General features: G+C 38.4%; 1 protein-coding gene and 1 pseudogene across 1 annotated transcript in view; one reads left to right on the top strand and one right to left on the bottom strand.

Moving 5' to 3' along the window:
* The first annotated feature begins 232 nt into the window (after positions 1-232).
* The window catches only part of asz1 (ankyrin repeat, SAM and basic leucine zipper domain containing 1), a 38,362-nt gene continuing 19,304 nt past the window's right edge, over positions 233-19,290 (top strand). The window contains exons 1-4 of the mRNA XM_028450476.1: positions 233-374; positions 1,395-1,497; positions 1,679-1,801; positions 7,028-7,139. Coding sequence (XP_028306277.1) covers positions 261-374; positions 1,395-1,497; positions 1,679-1,801; positions 7,028-7,139 — 452 coding nt within the window. The 5' untranslated portion in view covers positions 233-260. The remainder of the gene's footprint in view (positions 375-1,394; positions 1,498-1,678; positions 1,802-7,027; positions 7,140-19,290) is intronic.
* Positions 8,104-8,219, bottom strand: LOC114466299 (uncharacterized; annotated as a pseudogene).

Raw genomic sequence — 19,290 nt, 5'->3', positions numbered from 1 at the left:
AAATAAATTTGAGCCCTAAAAAATTGTGTTCGAACCCTTTTTCTTTGAATGAAAATATTTTATTTTATTATAATTTTTTTTATTGAATAATAAAGACAAAAATATACCTCCATAGTAGTGTATATAAACATATATTATCTCGATCTAAATAAGTAAATAATAAAAATTAAATCACCTGTTCCAGTCTGAGGAGCTGTTAGCAGTGTTAGCATTAGCATTAGCATTGGTTAGCACACCTGTGAAAGAAGCTAAAACTCAACATGGCCGGCAGCGTGATTAAAGCTTTCCCTGCTGGCTATGAAAGCGACGACAGCTTTGACGGACAATGGGACACGGGACATGTGTCCAACATACAGCAGTCCTGCAGCATTCAGGTCTAATATGGAAAATGTTATGAATTTGTGCTTCTATAACTTGGTTTTTATCATTATCTAGCCGCGAATATTCGTTTCTGCCGCTCAGTTTTTTAACACGGGTTAACTCTGGGTTTTTACAATAAGTCATGCTGTTAAGTTTAGCAAATAAAAATGAAACTTTACTAATAATTGTACATTATATTTCAATTAATAACACTTGTCATAATTGTGAACCTTATTAACCTCATCAGGCCCAAAGCTATTTTTCGGTGTTAAGCTAATGCAGGATTCCAAGTGCGCTTGCGTAATGGATGTTAACAGGTTGGTTTTCAACCTTGGGGTCGGGACCCCATCTGTGCTTGTGAGACACTGGCAGGGGGTTGCCAGATGCCTTCAAGAAACTAAGAATATTTTTTTGGACAATTTGTGCAAATGTTTGATTATTTTTATCCATTTTCTGTAACTACACCAAACTTGCTGTATTTTAACCTATTTTCATCACTTTTTCTCGCCATATTTTTCCTCCTTTTAATGCGTTCATGGTACATCACTCCCATTTTTGCCCCTTTATTTTGCACATTTTCTCCACTTTCAAGTAAATTTCTCACCTATTGTTGCACATGTTGACCCATTATTGTCACTTTTAACCTCTTTTCACCATATTTCACACTTGTTTTTTTGCCAATCTAACCACGTTCATGACTTGCCATGCACATTATTTGCCAGTTTTATGCCAATATTGTCTGTTTTTGGCCACTCTAATTTGCAACTTATAACCAATTTCTGTGGTTTTTAAAATCTCATTTCACCACCTTTTCCACCATTTTTGGTCACTTTTAACCCATTTTATTTCTGATTAAAACAAGGATTTACATCTTTAAGCTGATTATATACTATTGCCCAAATAATAATAAACTTCCTGGATAACAGTGCATATTATTCAGATAAGCCCTTTTAACTTTTTTTTGGTTGTGTGTGAGGGTTTATCTGCGATAACGTGTGGGATCATCCTAGACCTGGTTCCTGTTGTGTTTCCAGGTTCTGGATGATGGTGATACAGATACAGAGGATAATGTGTCACTTTTGAAAAGAGCCATCAACCAAGGAGACACTACAAAAATCAAGCAACTGTTAGACAAAGGCAAGTATGAGTAACTTTTCACACATTAAAGGACAACACTGAATGCAGATGCTTTCTTTTTTTTTATTTTTATCTTAATGATGGTTTTGAAAGTGGCTTTGCCTTCTATGGGCTGTATTATATATTGTGATTGCTGAGCTTTAAAGACTTGTTGATGGTTTGATCTCTGTGTTGTGGACAGGTGTGGATGTGGACTGCAGGTTGGACTATGAATGGTCTCCCTTGATGTGTGCTGTTACCATAGCAAAGTACGACGTTGCCAAACTGCTTCTGGACAGAGGGGCCAGTGCCAACTTCAGCAAAGGTAGGACCGCAGAGTTTTTAGGGTGTCATCACAGTCTTTACTACGGAGAAATGCTTAATGCTCATGCAGGACCTAGGCCCCATACCGAAGTATATAGTTACTAGTAGTAGGGAAGTAACGGTTCACTCAACTCCCGATACGATTCAATTCACGATACTGGGTTCACGATACGATTCTCTCACGATTTATTTTACAAAATGGCACTGTAGACAAATGATGACTGAAAAATTTTCCTTTATTTTTTTTGGGGAAAAAAATACTGTATTATTTTCCTTTTATTTTTCATTGTCAAAAGAATTCCTTGAGAAACTATTCAAAACAATGCAATTTAACTAAAAATAAATCTTGAATGAATGAAATAAATAAAGGAAGAATACAAATGAAGAAGGCTATCAATTTAAATTCTGGTTCTATAGTAAACAATGCAAAACTGCATAATAGTTATTTTTCTTTTTAGAAGTGCAACTGAAAATGTATTTTGTGCCTTAACAAATGGACTTTAATACTTTGTATTTACGTCAGATATTTGTTTAGACCAGCAGAGGGCACTGGTAACCCAGTAGTCGGTTGGCATGCAGAAATTCTTGCAGTGAAGAAGAGATGCTATGCTAGCAGACAGAGCTAATAGAAAAACGTGACTTGCAGATATTCATGTAATATTACAGATATTCTTTCGGTGCTAAAGGGGTAAGGAATAATTTCTGAACATGTTTAAGAGTAGAAGGCGGCCAGAAAGAAAGTAGTAGCAGATTCCGCCCACCGCCAACACTTCTGGACAAGAGAAGGATATATAGCGTCCTCTGCTGTTTTAAAAAAGTACTGTGATTCAATTTTCACAGTATCGATGTGAACCGTGATACCTATGAATCGATTTTTAACTGCCTTACGATTAATCGTTACACCCCTATAATTTACAGACAGTGTCCTCCTTTAAAATTTTTCCATATTTCTGAGATGTATATTTTGTACTAAAATACTGGTGTTAGGAGTCGCTGCTTTCGTTACTTGGTGAGTTTTCGGTTTTTTCGACCTTGGTTTTCTCATTTTCAGGTTTCAGTTTTGACCAAGAATTTTCATTTCGGTGCGTCCCTTATACTTATTCATAAAAAAATGCTCAGGTTTCCATCATTATTGGCTCAAACACAGAAAACAGACAGAAAAGGGGACAAAACCAAACGGTGAGTGCAAAGTCATAAATTTTCTCACACTAGACCAAAACCAGCATCTGCTGAGAGAAATGGCCAAACTTTTCTATTCCCAGAACCGTTGCTCTGGTGCTCCTTGTTGTCCTTTCATCATACACCGGCACCCGGACACATGTGCAAATACATCCCATCTGACATTACTTTAAGCCGATGACGCTAAAGAGCAACTCGTGCAGAACCCTATCCCTGACCCTTTTAGTTGTTTCTAAAGCAAAACAAACAGAGCAGAGGCAGTTATGAGTAGAGGTGTACTTTTTTAAATGAATTTGCAAATGGTAATGCACTAAGAAACAGGACATACACAATATTTGGCAAATTTTATCTTTTAAATGTACCTAGTATATCATGTTTCAGCTTTTCAAGTTGTATAAATAAGATATAATATCCCAAGAACCGACAGTTCAAGTTAATTTTTTTCTGCAGAAATAAATGTGTAATTATGTGTTAAACAACAAGGTACATTTTTGAATGTTTTAAAATGTTTTATATTTTGATACATTAAAAAATAAAACAGAATATTTAATTGCATAAATATTGATATGTACTTAACACTTAAAAATCAATAGCAATGATTACTTAAAAATAATGTACCGTTTTGCTTGAAGGACGCTGTATTAGACAGTTATTCAAGTATTTTGTAGTTGGATCAAGCCTCAAACAGATAAATGTGTAAACATGGCTACAAACATTTCATTGTCTCAGCAAAAAATGTCAAATTTATGCATTTGTGTTTTACTTTTTAAGGTGAATGTGGTTTACCTTTTGTCTTCCATTTACTTTTGAGTGATCACTGTAGGCACAATTGTCGTAATTCAATTTGTAATTGTGGTAATTTAATTAAAATTACATCTAATAGTTGTTATAAAGTCCTATTTGTCAGTTGAAAGACTGTGGTTACGTTTCCACCACATTTCCGGTTCATCTCTAAGGTTTATTAATTTGAGTTACTGTGTGTATGTGGGAGACTTTATTTTTATTCAGGCACTGGGTGCTTAGGGCGAGAATAAGGAAACAATTAAATGAGACGGTGACGTCGTCCGAGCAGCAAAGCTGAGCAAGTGGTGCAAGCGCACGAGTGATTGATATCAACAAGCACACTTTGGTCATGCCGTCTCACCAATTCTCAGGCCTGCACATTTATTTACTCCAGTCCTTTATGGACGCAAACCAGGCAATCTGGTTTATACACACACACACACACACACACACACACACACACACACACACAGAGTAGGACTCTGTCAATTCCGGAACAAAGCAGGAATGGATGTCCACGGGTCACAAACTGCTGTTATCAGAGTGAGATCAGGGGCCAACTCCTCTGAAGTTGCACAGTTGTGCGAAAGCTGCAACACATCCTGATGCCAGATTCAAAGATATAAAGTGTTTATTGTCAATGCACAGTAAGAAACACATTTTATATTTTGAATATTTCAGTTTTGTTTTACTAGGCTTCAGGTGTGCTAAAGTAACGTAATGCTGAAATCATGAAAGATTGTTTTGCGTGACATTTGACATGTCTGTTCGATTGCTCCACTTACATGCTAGACATTCATTCCCGTGTTTTTAGGGCAAAATATTGTGGATATGTGTAATTTTGGGCCTCATGCAAGAGCCTTTAAAAGAAAAATACTGTGCATCACAGATTTTGTTAGTACCCATTTATTTTTAGGATTCACCAGTTTTCTTATCTTAGGTATGAGAAAACTTCTAAGATAAGAGAAAATATTACGGCCTATTAAATGGCCATATTTTAAGATTTAATGAACAATCCCTTCTATATTAGGGATGTAACGATTCACTGAGCTCCCGATACGATTCGATTCACGATACTGGGTTCACGATACGATTCTCTCAGGATTTATTTTACAAAATGGGACTGTACACAAATGACTGAAAAATATTCCTTTATTTTTTTTTTTGGGAGAATACTGTACTATTTTCCTTTTATTTTTTATTGTCAAAAGAATCCCTTGATAAACTATTCAAAACAATGCAATTTAACTAAAAATACCCTATATATATAGTTTAACTTACATTTGTGCTCTGTTCTTAAAGCCTGGTTTGCCAGTGCGTAGAAGAAGCAAGTAGGCTATTGTTTAGACACTTGACTTATAAAATAATCCCAGGGTTTATATAGTCTTGACTGGGTTCAATGTTTTTTTTTATCACAAAGTAACAAGAGATCAATCGTTAAAAATTCTTTAAAATATATAATGATGTCTTGAGATCGCACAGATTCATTTTCAGAGAAAGATCACCACGGGCAGTTGGCTTTAATGCGTTATTTTCTTCTCTGCAACAAATTTTTAGATATCGGATCTAAAATAATTTTTAAAATTACTATGAAACTGACATTTCAAAACATTTTCTGTAGAAATAGTTCCCCCTGGTGGCTAATCCCCAAAAAATTCTAAAGAAGTTATTTGATACAATGAGTATCGGTTCCTGTTATCGGTGAACTTTAATGAGGTGAGTATATTGGTGCAGTATCGGTCCAATGCCAATATCGGTATCGGTGCATATCTAATAAATACCCTGTTCTTTACTAAGAAATATTCTCATTTTTTTTCTTATTCTTTTAATATGTGGTAAGTACAGTGGTTAATTAAAGGTAAATAGCAGAAAATAAACATGTTTTACTCATTGAAATAGCATCCAAAAAGGGTACAGCTTTTGCTAATAAGTGAGGATCCATATCAGCCTCCCCACCCTTTTGCTAATTGCGAACCTACAGTCAGATGTCTGACACCATCTGTAGAAAGTGTACTTTGCTCTTTGATACAGACATTTAATCAGTAGTGAGATGTCTTGAGGAGATTCCTCTCTTCCCATTCATTGTATTGACTTTGGTTCCCAGTCATCCACTGGATTTGATCTGGTTCATTTTAGTCGTTTGAATCTAACCTTTGCTTTTTCTCTGTCCTATAACCACGTCCTTTGAGTCCTGAGTGTTTCTGGTGGTTAATGGTGTTTTTGGGATTCTGTCAGTAAGGCTGCAACAACGTATTGATAAAATTGTTAATAATCGACTATTAAAAGCGTTGGCAACGAATTTCATTATTGATTTGTTGCATTGAGCGATTTGTCACTGTCCGTGACACGACGCCGTTTGCTTCCCCCGCAGAGCTTTGTCAATAAAGTGTTTTTGTATGAGTATGTGCGTATGAGTGTTTGTCTCTGTGCGCGCGCACGAGTGTATGTTGTGTGTGTGTGTGTGCACAACTGTTTGTGTGTGACTTGTGTGTGTTTGTGTGTGTGAGAGACACTTTTATTTTAGTTCAATCAGCTTAAGCAGGTTTTAAATGAGCTTTATAGATAAACTTACATTGTAAACAATGGTGGTCATATACTGTATAGTTTAACGATAAAGCTTCAAGTTTGAATTTTTTTACCCAAAGTGTGAGTGAGGACTCTGGTCTGTAATGTAGTGAGGATGGATTAATTGCATTTTGACAATTAACTAATCACATCTATTCAAATTTCTTTGAAATATCTTTTAAATGTACTTGTATGTGTATTTTGCTCTTTGGGCTACTAACTTGCCTTAATTTAATACTGCAAATAAAACAAAACTCACACCATGCTATTCGATTCATTTATTAATCGATTATGAAAATAGTCGTTAGTTGCAGCTCTATCTTTCAGTGATTCGATTGATCTAAATCTTTTAAGCCCACCGTGTTTATGGTGAGGTGGCTGACTTTTCAACATTTGTGTCCCTAGCAGCAGCCTCTCAGAGGATCTGACTCTTGAAACGGTCCAAAGATTAGACTTTTTAACCCAGATCGTTCATTATAAATTACATTTTGTGTCACAAGATATAATTAATGATAAAACATGGATCTCTAAGTAATATTCAATATCGCTGGCTTTCTCTTGTTTTACAGTTGGAGTAGGAAAACGATAACAGATTGAGATATTTCCATTTTAGTATCTCACTCATTGTGTTGTTGTGATCATTTGGAAAATTTGCTTCTTCCAAAGATGAGTTGCTTCTTACACGAGTTTCCACAACCAGATAACTGGACGGTTCTGATGGCGAGCTGCACAGCTTCTGCCAGCGAAGACAAGATTGCCGCCTGCGTGGGGCTGCTGCTGTCGAGGAAGGCTGATCCCAACATGGCGGACAGGTGAGGGGATCACAGTTGCCACATATTTGTGGCTCTTTTTTTAAAAACACTCCTTCTCTTCCGAGCCTTTTTGATGCAAGCCAAAATAAAAACACTTCACGAGACGAGCGTGCAGGGGGTAGAAAGTACACCAGAGGGCCGGGATCACATTTCCTTTGATGATGCGTGTCGTGTTTGCTGCCATGTGGTAGCATTATGCCCCACTGCACTACATACAGTGTGTGTATGTTTGTATTTTCTTTGGAACGTCCTGTTATGGCGTATGCAAAGACAGACGGCTTTTCGACAGACAAACAAACAGAGCCGTGAGGGGGCCTGGGATTTCAGGGAATGTTTCACACGCATGAAATTCCATGTCCCACACCATCCTTAATCAGATTAGACCTGCATAAGTATGTCCTTTACAATGTCCGATAAGGTGTGAGATTGTTGGACATGTGGACAATAAAATGTAAATCCTTATTTTATTCTGAAAAAAGGGGACTTTGAAAGTGTCATTGAGTTTTGTACCAAGAATGATGTGGTTTTTTTGGTTGTTAATAAGGATTTTGTACCTAAAATGCCAGTCAGATGCCTCAGCTAAGCTAGAAGAATCAACGGGACCAGTGTGACTTCGAACCTCAACAGAAATATTAATTTTAAAGTTTTTTACAGATTTTGCACCAAATTAATGGTTATTAATATGGATTATAATAATAATGCATCAATTTTATAGAGCGCTTTATCATAGACGCTTTACAGAATTTAGGCCTTATTCTTTCACTCCACACTTAGTGGTGGCAAACTACTGTTGTAGCCACAGCTGCCCTGGGGCAGACTGACGGAAGCGAGGCTGCCATAGTGTGCCATCGGCCCCTCCGACCACCACCAACACTCACTCACACACTACGTTCATACTAGGCAATGTAGGTGAAGTGCCTTGCCCAAGGACACAATGACAGATACCACTGCAGCGACTGCCACCCCACTGTGGCACCTGGAATTCTCAGTGGTCTCCCATCCAACTACTAACCAGGCCCAGACCTGCTTAGCTTCCGAGATCTAACGGGATCGGGCAATGACAGGCTGGTATGGATAATGACGGATATCTAATATTTTTGATATTATTGACCCAACATTAGCATAATAATGTATTACTGGTAAATATCAGAAGAACACAGAACTTTCTGAACAATAACACTCACTCTTGACAGGGGGCGTTTGAGACGCTGGTCTCTGAGAGAAGATTCTTGGCTCTGAGGGAGCACAAAAACGATAGCCATATGTACTGTATGTTTAATTTTTGTCTACTAACCTTTTGCATTGACTTACAAAGCTCTTTTTTAACTAGTTACTTAATATCTTACAATGTATGATGTGCGATGACACATCTATATCAGATATACCAGATATTAATTATCTATATCAGATTTTCTCCCTATAATTAGGAACTGAAAAAAAGCCTAATTTAGGAAGTAGTTTTGAGGGGGCAGATGCCTGTGTATATTGTATAGGTTGATATTTTTTATCAAAAAGTATTGACATATTGGAAAAGAAAATATTAATGTAGAGCCTCTGAGTTTTTGTTGTAAAGTTTCACCAATTCTGTTTCATGGTACTGTATACCCATTTCAGTTTAATTTCTGCATCAGTGTACTATTTCCATTTTTGGTTTTGTTTCATCGGTTTTCCATAATCTGAGGTCATTACTAACTATTAAACTTTCAGAAATTGTGCCAAACATGCTTTTTATAGGTTATTTGAGTCAACTGTTTAACATTTTTATGCTGCAGAAGTGCACCAAAAACCTGCTGATATCATGCGACACACATTTTATTCGAGGTCATTTGACATGTCCGTCCATTTTTGCTACACTTGATACACATTAGTTTCCCTGTTTCATGGGGAAAAATATCATGGATATGTGGAGTATTGTCCCAAAACATGCAGGTGTGTGTTTAGTTTGTGTCATATAGACCGGTTTCTTTCTTGTGTACAAACAATATGAGGTGCACATGCAACCAGGGGGCAAAAGCCTGCTTTGGAGTGAACTGATATCAATGTAGATGCCGTATTGCTGGAATTTCTCACTTGCTCTACTGTAATAAAATGCCATTTCGTAGAAAAATATTTGCTTCATTACCTCACAAATGAGGAAAATACTGTCCATGAATTTCCATCAACTTACCAACTTGTGATTAGCGCTGAAAATTAAGCCACCGAACACTTTTATTCACAAAAACAACCCGGCTGAAATTAGATGTGATGAAGCAAGCAGGAGAGCACCGCGGTCAGCGCGATCTTGTCTGGAAACTGCTGTTCTTTAATTGTTTCTGCTATAAAATATAAAAACCTCATCATGTGTAAATATTAAAGAAAACCTTTTTTTTTCATTTGTTGCCCCTTTATTCGCTTCCAAAACGCTGCCAGTGCCAGCCTGGCATCTCCCGTGCGTCACCCCCCAGGCTTTCGCATCCACACATCATGAACAGGGTCATGAGCACGTTGACCTGTCCCTTCTGAGACCAAGTGTTTGAAGCGGTGTAACGAGAGCCAGAAGAATGCAGAGCAGCAGCTTATTTTGCATAAAGGACATGAGGTTCATGTGGGTGTAAAGGATAAACCTCGCTGTCCTTCTCCCACCATCACTTACGTCTGAATATCAAACCTATAATCAACACCAGCTGCTTGTCCCTCTGTTGTTGTGTAAACGTGCATTCTTGCACAGAAGTGTGACTGGGGGGTCTGTTTATTCTGGTTTTCCACATATTTTCAGCACCAGCAGTGCACATATCTGTTGGGGTCAATCACCTGTTTACTGCACATACCGAGGTTTTTACTGCTCCACACATTTTAATCAAGAAAAAAGACATGTTATTTTTATATAAAACATTTAGTTTTATTCCTTAAGATGTTCTCTTATGCCATATAGTACAAGGCAATATTGTTTTGTTTTTTTTATCAATATAGATTTATTTTAAACATTGTTCTACACTAAAACTCAAGTTTAATAGTCACTACATTAAAAAAAAAAAAATCTCCTGGAAAGACTGAGTCACCCACTGTGTTGCGTTCTACAAGCAAACCCAATCTCCCCAAAGGAAATTAAGAATTTGATTATTATTTGACGTGAGAGCCCAGCAGCTGTTGGTTGGTTTTGTTGAAATGTGGGAATAATTTCTAGGTTTGCCTCATCACAGAGTGTATTTGTGTAATTAGATAAGCGGTCATGTTTTATGCCCTCATGCACGCAGACAAGAAAAAGTGCTGTACTGCATCAGCAGGGTCTCTCTCATGAACCTTTACAGTGTTTTCAGTTGTTCAGACACTTGGAGACGGTCAGGGAATTCTGCAGCATTGGAGGTCCTTTCAGCATTCATTGGCATTGGCCATCCAATGGTTTAGCATTTACAAATGCTTGAAAATGCCATTCGCTCAGAACTGACAAACGGTCAGGACTAGGGTTGGGACGATACACTGAGTTTATGATATTATACAGACTCATGGCTTCGCAAGATCGATATGATGCAATATTTTTGGAAAGGAGAAACCATTGTAATCATATTTGGTAAATTAAAATGTTTGACTGTGAACTCGATCAGCTTTTCTATTAGAAGATAAAATACAAAAGAAATAACACTTCCTTTTTAAAGTGCAAAACCTTAAAGGGCCACTACAAGACTGACAATTCATGCCAGTCTGAAACGAGAACCCACACACTTCATATATACTGTAGGTATTATCATAATCATGACAACGGGCGTCTGCGGATAGAGTGAGCATGTAAGAGAAACACCACCGCCATTTTAAAAAAAAATTGCCAAGAACTGGAGCCTATTGTATAAAGATGTGTGAAATAAACCGTTTACCAATTTGTCAATCGCCAATTGTATTATTTGGGTAGTGTGTCTAATAAATCATTAATTTAAAGCATCAATAGATGTAGGAAACGTATGTACACCACCTCAGGATTTCATGTGGAGCACCACACATTTCCACGCTAACTCCAGTTTTGATACATCTGAATTTTGCCGTGGACTTTGACATACGCATGTTTTTGGGTGTACTTACCTTTTGTACATAAGGCCCCTGGACTTAAGTGATACAGGTCTACTTTAGCTCGCTTCAACAACACCAAGGTTAAGTAACTGGGATTGTCTGCTTTGTTTGTTCATGTCTATACACACAACCGGACTCTGGTGTAAATCAAAGAAGAGGAATCTTGCAGACGGAGTTTTTATCAAGTTTTCAATCAAATTTGGCTTGATTTCTGCCAGTGGCAAATAGCTGATGGATAGACTGCAGCACCGTTGAAGGCTACCTGTAATAGTCGTGTTTATAGAATACCAATAAATGAAAGGACACTTAAACTGTTTTTTTTTTTTTATTGATTAAAGTAGGTGTGACATAGATGCGTTAATCCTCTATTTTGGCTGTTGTAGCTTTTTTCCAGATTTTTTGGATTACCTTTTTTTATTACCACAGAGGTAATTTTCACCTATTTTGGATGTCTGGAGTTGTTTTTGTAACTTCTTGATGTGCATGGCGTACCCACATCCAGCCGTCAACTTGCAGAGTTCACACTTGGACATGCAGCTGAATGCTCTGTGTAAGAGAGAGAGACTGGACATCCCAGCGGAGAAGACCTAGAGGATATTTAAGTGATGCTCAGGAAGAAAATTAGATCAATTCCAAACAATGTTGCTGCATCACAACTAGCGCATGAAGGAGGCAACATGGCGTTGACCATACATGATGACATAGCAGTTATTTTGTACCCGTGGCTGTTTGAAAACGACTGATGAACTTTACCTGACTGAACCATGGGTATTGTACCTGATTGAGTTTGAAATTAAAGTTCACTACAGGTACCCTTTCCAGTATTTAGCACGATTAAGAGTTTTAAGATGTCTGAGCTAACCTCATTCACCTTAGCGCAAATCAAATGTGTAACTGAGATGGTAAAATGGACACTATAAGACAATAGCTGTGTTTCTAGTCCCCTTGGAAATGCGCAAAATCAAAATAGCGCAATAAAAACTGGTAATGGAAACACCTGAATTTCAAAAAACACTCAGATATTGCTAAAAGTATTTAACGCTTTCATGAGGAGGAATTTCAGACGTTTCAATATTAAAATGTGTCGCAGAAGCGCCATGGAAACACTTTTTCCACAAATGCACGTCACAGAACGTGACGTACCTGGTCACATGACCACTTCTCTCCGAGAAAACATGGTGCGGTACGTGTGGACAGAAGAAGAGGCGACAAAGAAATACATAGTGTTATAAGGAGGTTTGGAGTGTCCGTCTTTCTGCAGCGAAGTCTTGCGGGATGAGATCTCAAGGGAATAACAAGGCTCCAAAACAACCTTCAATGGAAACACGTTCAAAGCGCAATTATACTTTGTCAACATTTAGAAATTTTGCTTTTATTTTACAAAAATCTGTAATGGAAACCCAGCTACTGAAATATACTTAAAGGTTTTCTGGGCTGTTGCCATACGTCCCTAAATTTACATCCTTCCCATATCTGAGCTCCCACGCCACTATCATATGGAAAATGTAATGACTACCATCTCTTGTCTCAAAGGACATGCCTCTGTTGGTTGCTGGACTGAAGGAAACAGTTTGTGAGCAGCCTTGGTGCTTGTCTTGCTGTAAAATGTGTTCTCTGGAAAATACTGTAACGCAGCCCATTCAAGCATCTGTCTTGCTGTGCCCAGTGGAAGAGGAAGTGACTTTGTAGTGACTAAATGTTGTAGTACTACCTATCACTGCTTTTGTTTGAGTTAATGTGGAACATTAACTCCAGCTTCCTTTGAATCAGTTAAAAGAAAAACGACACGTTACAGATTCAGCCTCGTTTGTTTCACAAACATCACCATCACCCTGGGAACGTTTCACTTTAAGATGAATCACCGGTGCACATGTCAACACTTTTATTTACTTTTAACACAGGTATCGCCTAAATTAGACCAACTGATATGTAAGATTAAGTGATGAATCGATACAAAGCAGAGCTGCCAACAGTGTTTTACTGTTTCTGTTTTGAACTCAAGTGCACAAGGGAAGACAGATTTGGGAGCGTACTGTCCCTTTAAGACAGGGATGTCAAAGTCAAATACATCAGAGGGCCAAAAAAACAAATTTGCTACAAGCCGAGGGCCGGACTGGTTTAACATATTAAAATGATTGCACATAACATATTGAACCAAGACCTAACACAGTGTACTGTATTTTATTTAACTATGTAGTCTTTTTTCATACTGACACAGTATGTTAGATTTCCTTTAGGCCTTAGGGCCATTCTTTGAGTTTTTACTGGTGTTTTTTTTTTAGGACAAAACCTTTTATTTTATCCCCCAATAATCAAAGCACGCAAGTGTAAGATGAGTCTGAAGACCGGGTTTGTTCATATAGGTTTTGGTGGTTTTAGAGCGCTGAGCTTTCCACCCAAGATTTTTTACTACTATAAACAAATAACTTTTTTTTTTTTTTTCTGTCACTAATTTCGAGTGAAAACATTTTTCAACAGGCTCATAGACAAAAACAAACTTCCTTCAAAGAAAAATCAAATGTCCTGTACATTAAATGAATAAAGCAATATTTTCTTATGGCTCTGTCAGTTATTTCAAGGGAAACATTTTCAACAGGCAAACATCAAACAAGTAAATGTCCTTGAAAAATAAAATATGTTCCTTAATATCAAGATAAATGCATAAATGAAAATGCATGCATTATAAGCTGAAAAGGCAATATTGTGCTGCTCTATGATCCTACCAATAAGGCTACTGCTTTCAAATAGTAAAATGAGAAAATAAAAAATAAATAAATAAAATCAGTTGTATTCTTTCTCATGGCTCTTATCTGCAACTTTCCCTGAGTCCATTAACTGAAAAATAAATATAAATAAATAAAATACAAAAATCTATGGCACAGTGACAAAACAATACTTTCTTCAAAGAAAAATCACGTCTTGTAGAAACAACTGTAAAAATTTAACTGAATTAAAAACTAAAAATATGTTAATGCTCGGTGATGCTCACTTGTCTGAGACAGAGCCTGATACTTGGTGGTGTCTCATCTTTTGTACAAGTTCATCAATGTTCGGAGTCAGGCTCTGAGCTGAGCAAATCCTCAGGATTGAGCCAAGGTGCTTATCAGTAAGACGGCTCCTGTGTGATGTTTTGTTTAGCTTCATCAAAGAGAAAATTTGTTCACACAGGTATGTACTGCCAAACATAGAGAGCGTCTGAGCAGCTTGGATGCGCAGCTGAGGGAATGTGTCGGGGATGAAACGTGCAAACTCAGCAGCACCCACTCTCTCATATTTTTCCCTCAGTGTCTCATTGCACTGGAGCTCAATCAACTCCATTTGGAGGTTTGGTGGTGCGCTTTCCGCGTCAACTCCAAAAGGATTGGCGAGCAGTTGAAACCTACTTTTTTGAGCTTCAAAGTCAGTAAATCGGCGTCGGAAGTCGGCGGCAAGTATGTTGAGTTTATCAGCGAACCGTGCACTCGGGAACACAGCGGTAGAGAGCTTCTCTTTCATGGTCTGGAAGCTGGGAAAGTGGCTCAAGTTTTCTTTCCGCATCTGCGTCTTCCAAAGACTCAGCTTGGTTTTAAACGCCTTCACTGTACTGTACATATCAGAGATGACACGCCCCCGTCCCTGCAGCTGCAGGTTCAACACATTCAGATGGCTTTGCTTTCCATGAACAGACAGATCTCCTCATGCAGCTCGAAACATCTTTGCAACACCTTTCCCTGGCTTAGCCATCGCACAGATGTGTGATAGGGCAAGTCACCATACTCTGTATCTAACTCGTCCAGAAATGCCTTGAACTGCCGGTGATTTAAACCTTTGGCTCTAATGAAGTTAACTGCACGTGTTATGATGCTCATTACATGTTCCATTTTCAAGGCTTTGCCACATAACGACTCCTGGTGTATTACGCAGTGATTAGCTGTCAGCCCATCTGTGACGTTTTCGTCCCGCATCCTCTCACGTATTCTTGCCACCAATCCACTCCTGTGTCCACACATCGCGGGTGCTCCATCTGTTGTCAATCCCACGAGGTTTCCCCAAGGCAGCCCCATCTCATTTACACATCTGGACACTTCTTCATACAGATCTTGTCCTGTAGTTGTGCCATGCATAGGACGGAATGCCAAAAACTCTTCTGTTACGCTCAGGCTGGAGTCCACACCACGAATGAAAATTGACAGCTGAGCGATGTCAGTTATGTCGGTGCTCTCATCCACCGCAAGGGAATATGTGATGAAATCTTTTCCCTTTTCCACAAGCTGTTCTTTTATATTGGTGGAAAGCTGGTCTACATGTTCGGCGACGGTGTTTCTGCTCAGGCTCACGTTTGCAAATAGCTGCCTTTTGTCTGGGCACACCGCGTCACAAACTTTAAGCATGCAGCTTTTTATGAACTCTCCCTCTCTAAATGGCTGGGCTGATTTAGCAACTTCTTGTGCCACAATAAAACTAGCCTTGACAGCAGCCTCGCTTTGTGATGTAGCTTTTGTGAAAAGAGCCTGCCGGGACTTAAGACCTCGTTTTAATTCTTCCACCTTCTGTAGCCTTTGTTCCGTGTCCATATTCTTGTCTTTGTCTTTGGGTTTTTTAGACATTTCATAGTGCCTTCTTAGATTATATTCTTTCATTACAGCCACATTTTCTCCACAGAGAAGACACACAGGTTTGCCTTTTACCTCCGTGAACATGTAATCTGCCTCCCACCTGGCTTTAAACCCCCTGTTCTCACCGTCCACCTTCCGTTTAGCCATTCTTGGGGAGGGGGGTTGCTGAAAGTTGACATCTGCCCTGAATGCTGATGAATGAATGAATGAAGCCGAGGCCCACTTGCGGCGCTGTGGTGAGTTCGCGGGCTACCGTTGCATTGTGGGGAATGGAGTTTTGGTGCGTGCAAAACAGTAGCAGGCGGCTGTGGCCTGCGGGCCGGCTCTAATACTAATCAAATATCATCCCGTGGGCCATAGACAATTAATTTGCGGGCCGGATCTGGCCCGCGGGCCTTGACTTTGACACCTGTCTTTAAGATGATTCCAAGACCTAGATTGCAGTGCATCTGAAATAATGCTGTTGTACACAAGACTTTGGATTGAATGAGCCATTCAGAATAAGTGAATCAGAATCATTTTATGTCATTGCACAAAAGGACATAAACAAAAAATAGCAGCTCTCATAGACAGTGTAGAAAAAAATAGTGCAAAAGATGTAGGCAATAAAAAAAATGAAGACTTCAATATATATATACAATATAAAATAAAAAAGGATAGGGTTGGAATGGACATGGAAATTTACATCTGAAATAAATATTTTGTCTATTCTTGTATTTTTATTGTATGTTTTGTAATACAAATCCAATTTCTAATACATTTCATGATAAACGTTACCCAAACTGAACAGATGGTGACAGATGTGAAAATATTACTGTTTTCATCCTGAAGTTTTCTCACTCCTTTTCTTAAAGCCATCTTCTGCTCAGCATTGCCAAATACAGCAGGTAATTCCAACCTGAAATGATCAAAAATCCACCAAAATACCCTTAACGTGCCTTTTTAGACACTATAAACCCAACCTGACAACACAGCTTTTATATTCTGTATTTCTTTCTTCTCTGTGCTTTTACGTCTCATACATATGGTCATGTTCTATTTCCTCTATAGTGTTCAGTATTTACAAAGTATAGTAAGGAGTTAAAAGTACAGATATTTATTTTGAAATATAGGAAGGTTACCAAAGTATTTGTACTGTTTTTTTTTTGTTTAGATCAACAATTGTCACTTTAAAGTATGTACCGCATGCTTCTTTTTTCTTCCCGTCTCATTCTCACACAAAAACACACTAGGCTTTATGTCAAAGTGTAATGAAGAGTGATGGATTGTCTCTAGGCTTTCCCAGCTTTTCCCCATGCGTTCTGTAGGTGCCGGAGCTGATAAGGTGAAGACACGCATACACACATACACTGTGACACAGGACATTTATATAATGGCCTTGCTCATGTCAAAGCCAACACAGCGAGGTGATAAAAGTTAGTAATAAACTTTTAGTTGACCAACTCGTCACTTACTGTATCAAGATTTTACCTGTCTGTATGCAGATGTGGACAGAAACGAGTACAAATGCTTTGTTACTGAGTTTTTACTTTTATATCTTAAGTTTTTAAACACATTTCTAAACTTCCCACTGCTGCCTCTTTGCTTTCTTTAACTTTACAGGAAAATAAAACTTTTAAAGTTACAAAACAGTGAGGAAAAGTAACCATTGTAGAAGCTGCGTTGCCAGAATGTGGTGACATTTTTGATTGTTTCCTAGGGAATTTACCAGCTGTATCTGGCAACGCAAAGCCAAAGTGTGCTGTGTGTGTGAAAAGTAATCAAAACTGAACAAGGAGATTATAATCATCTAAAAATAAGCAATTTAAAGTATTGTTTCTTAAACAACTAGCGATAAATGAGTTGTGAGATTTAAAATGTGTAACATATACAAAGAGTTTTGTCTTGGACTTTTGTACAAATTCACTTACAGTGTCTGCCTAGAGTTAGGCAATATATTAATGGAGTTTGAAATGGTACCTTTAGTTGTAATCATTTTTTATTTGATGTTATTCACTTTGTTGGCAGTGATGAGACATGCTCACAAATGTTTTTACGTCATTTCACGCAAACTAAATAGTCCTGATGTCCTACTGGTAGAAGTTTCTATTGCAGCGTCATAATTCTTATTTTTATTATTCAGTAAAACTGTAAGATTAACTGCTCATAAATCACACGAGGTACTTGATTTCCCAGGAGTACAGTAGAGTTTTCTCTCATGCAGTGTGTGGAGTTTGGTGACCTCTGTTGGTTCTAATGGTTTTTAACATGTGGTGACTGAGCAGAAGTGGAGGGAAAACATACAAAAGCACAAGAGTTGGTCAGGTGTAACGGGTTAATGTATGTTAACATTTAAAAAAACTGCAAAGAGCAGACATGCCAAGTTGCCATGTCTACTCTCAGGGAGATGTTGTATCCTAAACACTCAGACTCACAATTGTTGTTTCACCTTCAAACACTCAAAATATAAATGGCTCTTGATTCTGCAATGATTATTCCCACGGCCATAACCAGTGTTTATTAAAAAGAGCAATTAAACATTTATTATCTCAAAGTCTCCACAGATTTGTAATAATTCATCTTTTTGAAAAAGAGTTCCTCAAAGGTCTGAACACTGCCTGATTTGGCAACACTGCTCGTCTCTTCCTTATTCTCCCGGATATTGTGCTTGATTTTTGGGAATCGGGAAAAGCTATTTATTAGCAGGAGACTTCTGTAATTTCCGGGATACTTGGGTTGATTGAAAACCACACTGTAAAGTACACATGATAGCACCTGAACACAACCAGAAGTCATTCAGTGTCTGACGTCAGCACATGTTCAGATAAATTGTTGAAACGAGCCATTTAACGCCTTCCACTGGTGTGTGTTAGAGAGCACACTGACCTCCTCCACCACCTCAAGGTAGGGGATCTGCAGAGGGTGGTGAGAAGAGCAGCCCTCCATTGAGAGTGAGGAGTCACGTGGTGAGTTGGGTTGTTTTGGGGGGTGTCTGAGCCCGTCAGCCATGATGGTGGTAGACGCCCCCAGAATTTCACGCATTCGCCAGAGCTTTACTTTTTGCGCATTTACGTAGAGGAATACGACAAGGAAAAAGAAGAAAAGCAATGCAAAAAGAGAAGGTGAAAGAAAAGGGACCTTACAGGGACAAACTGATACCAAGCGCAAATAAGAGGTATTTGGAGAAGCTGGTGGACTTTTGCAACATCGACCCGTACGAGCTATCTGCAGCGGAATGGCACAGAGACCTGGACCTTTTACCTCCGTGCACATACATGGACATTGTAAATTACCTAGTTTTTGGTGTAAGTTACTACACAATGCAGGAGTTCAAAAGCCACAAGTCTCTGGAAAGTTACGAGACTTTCTGCTGCGGCTGGGTCCAGTACTTGGTCATCTACAAGCCTCCAGCTGGTGAAAACAGCGTTGTACTGGCAAAAGTAAGTTTCTTCACATGTGTTTTACTGTGTCAGAGACAAAGGCACTACAGCGTCCACAATCACATAAGGTAACCTACACTTCCTAGCTTTAAGAGACAA

Source organism: Gouania willdenowi, chromosome 6 (assembly GCF_900634775.1).
Source record: "Gouania willdenowi chromosome 6, fGouWil2.1, whole genome shotgun sequence".
Lineage (NCBI taxonomy): Eukaryota > Metazoa > Chordata > Actinopteri > Blenniiformes > Gobiesocidae > Gouania > Gouania willdenowi.
This window is presented reverse-complemented; position numbering and strand designations above follow the sequence as displayed.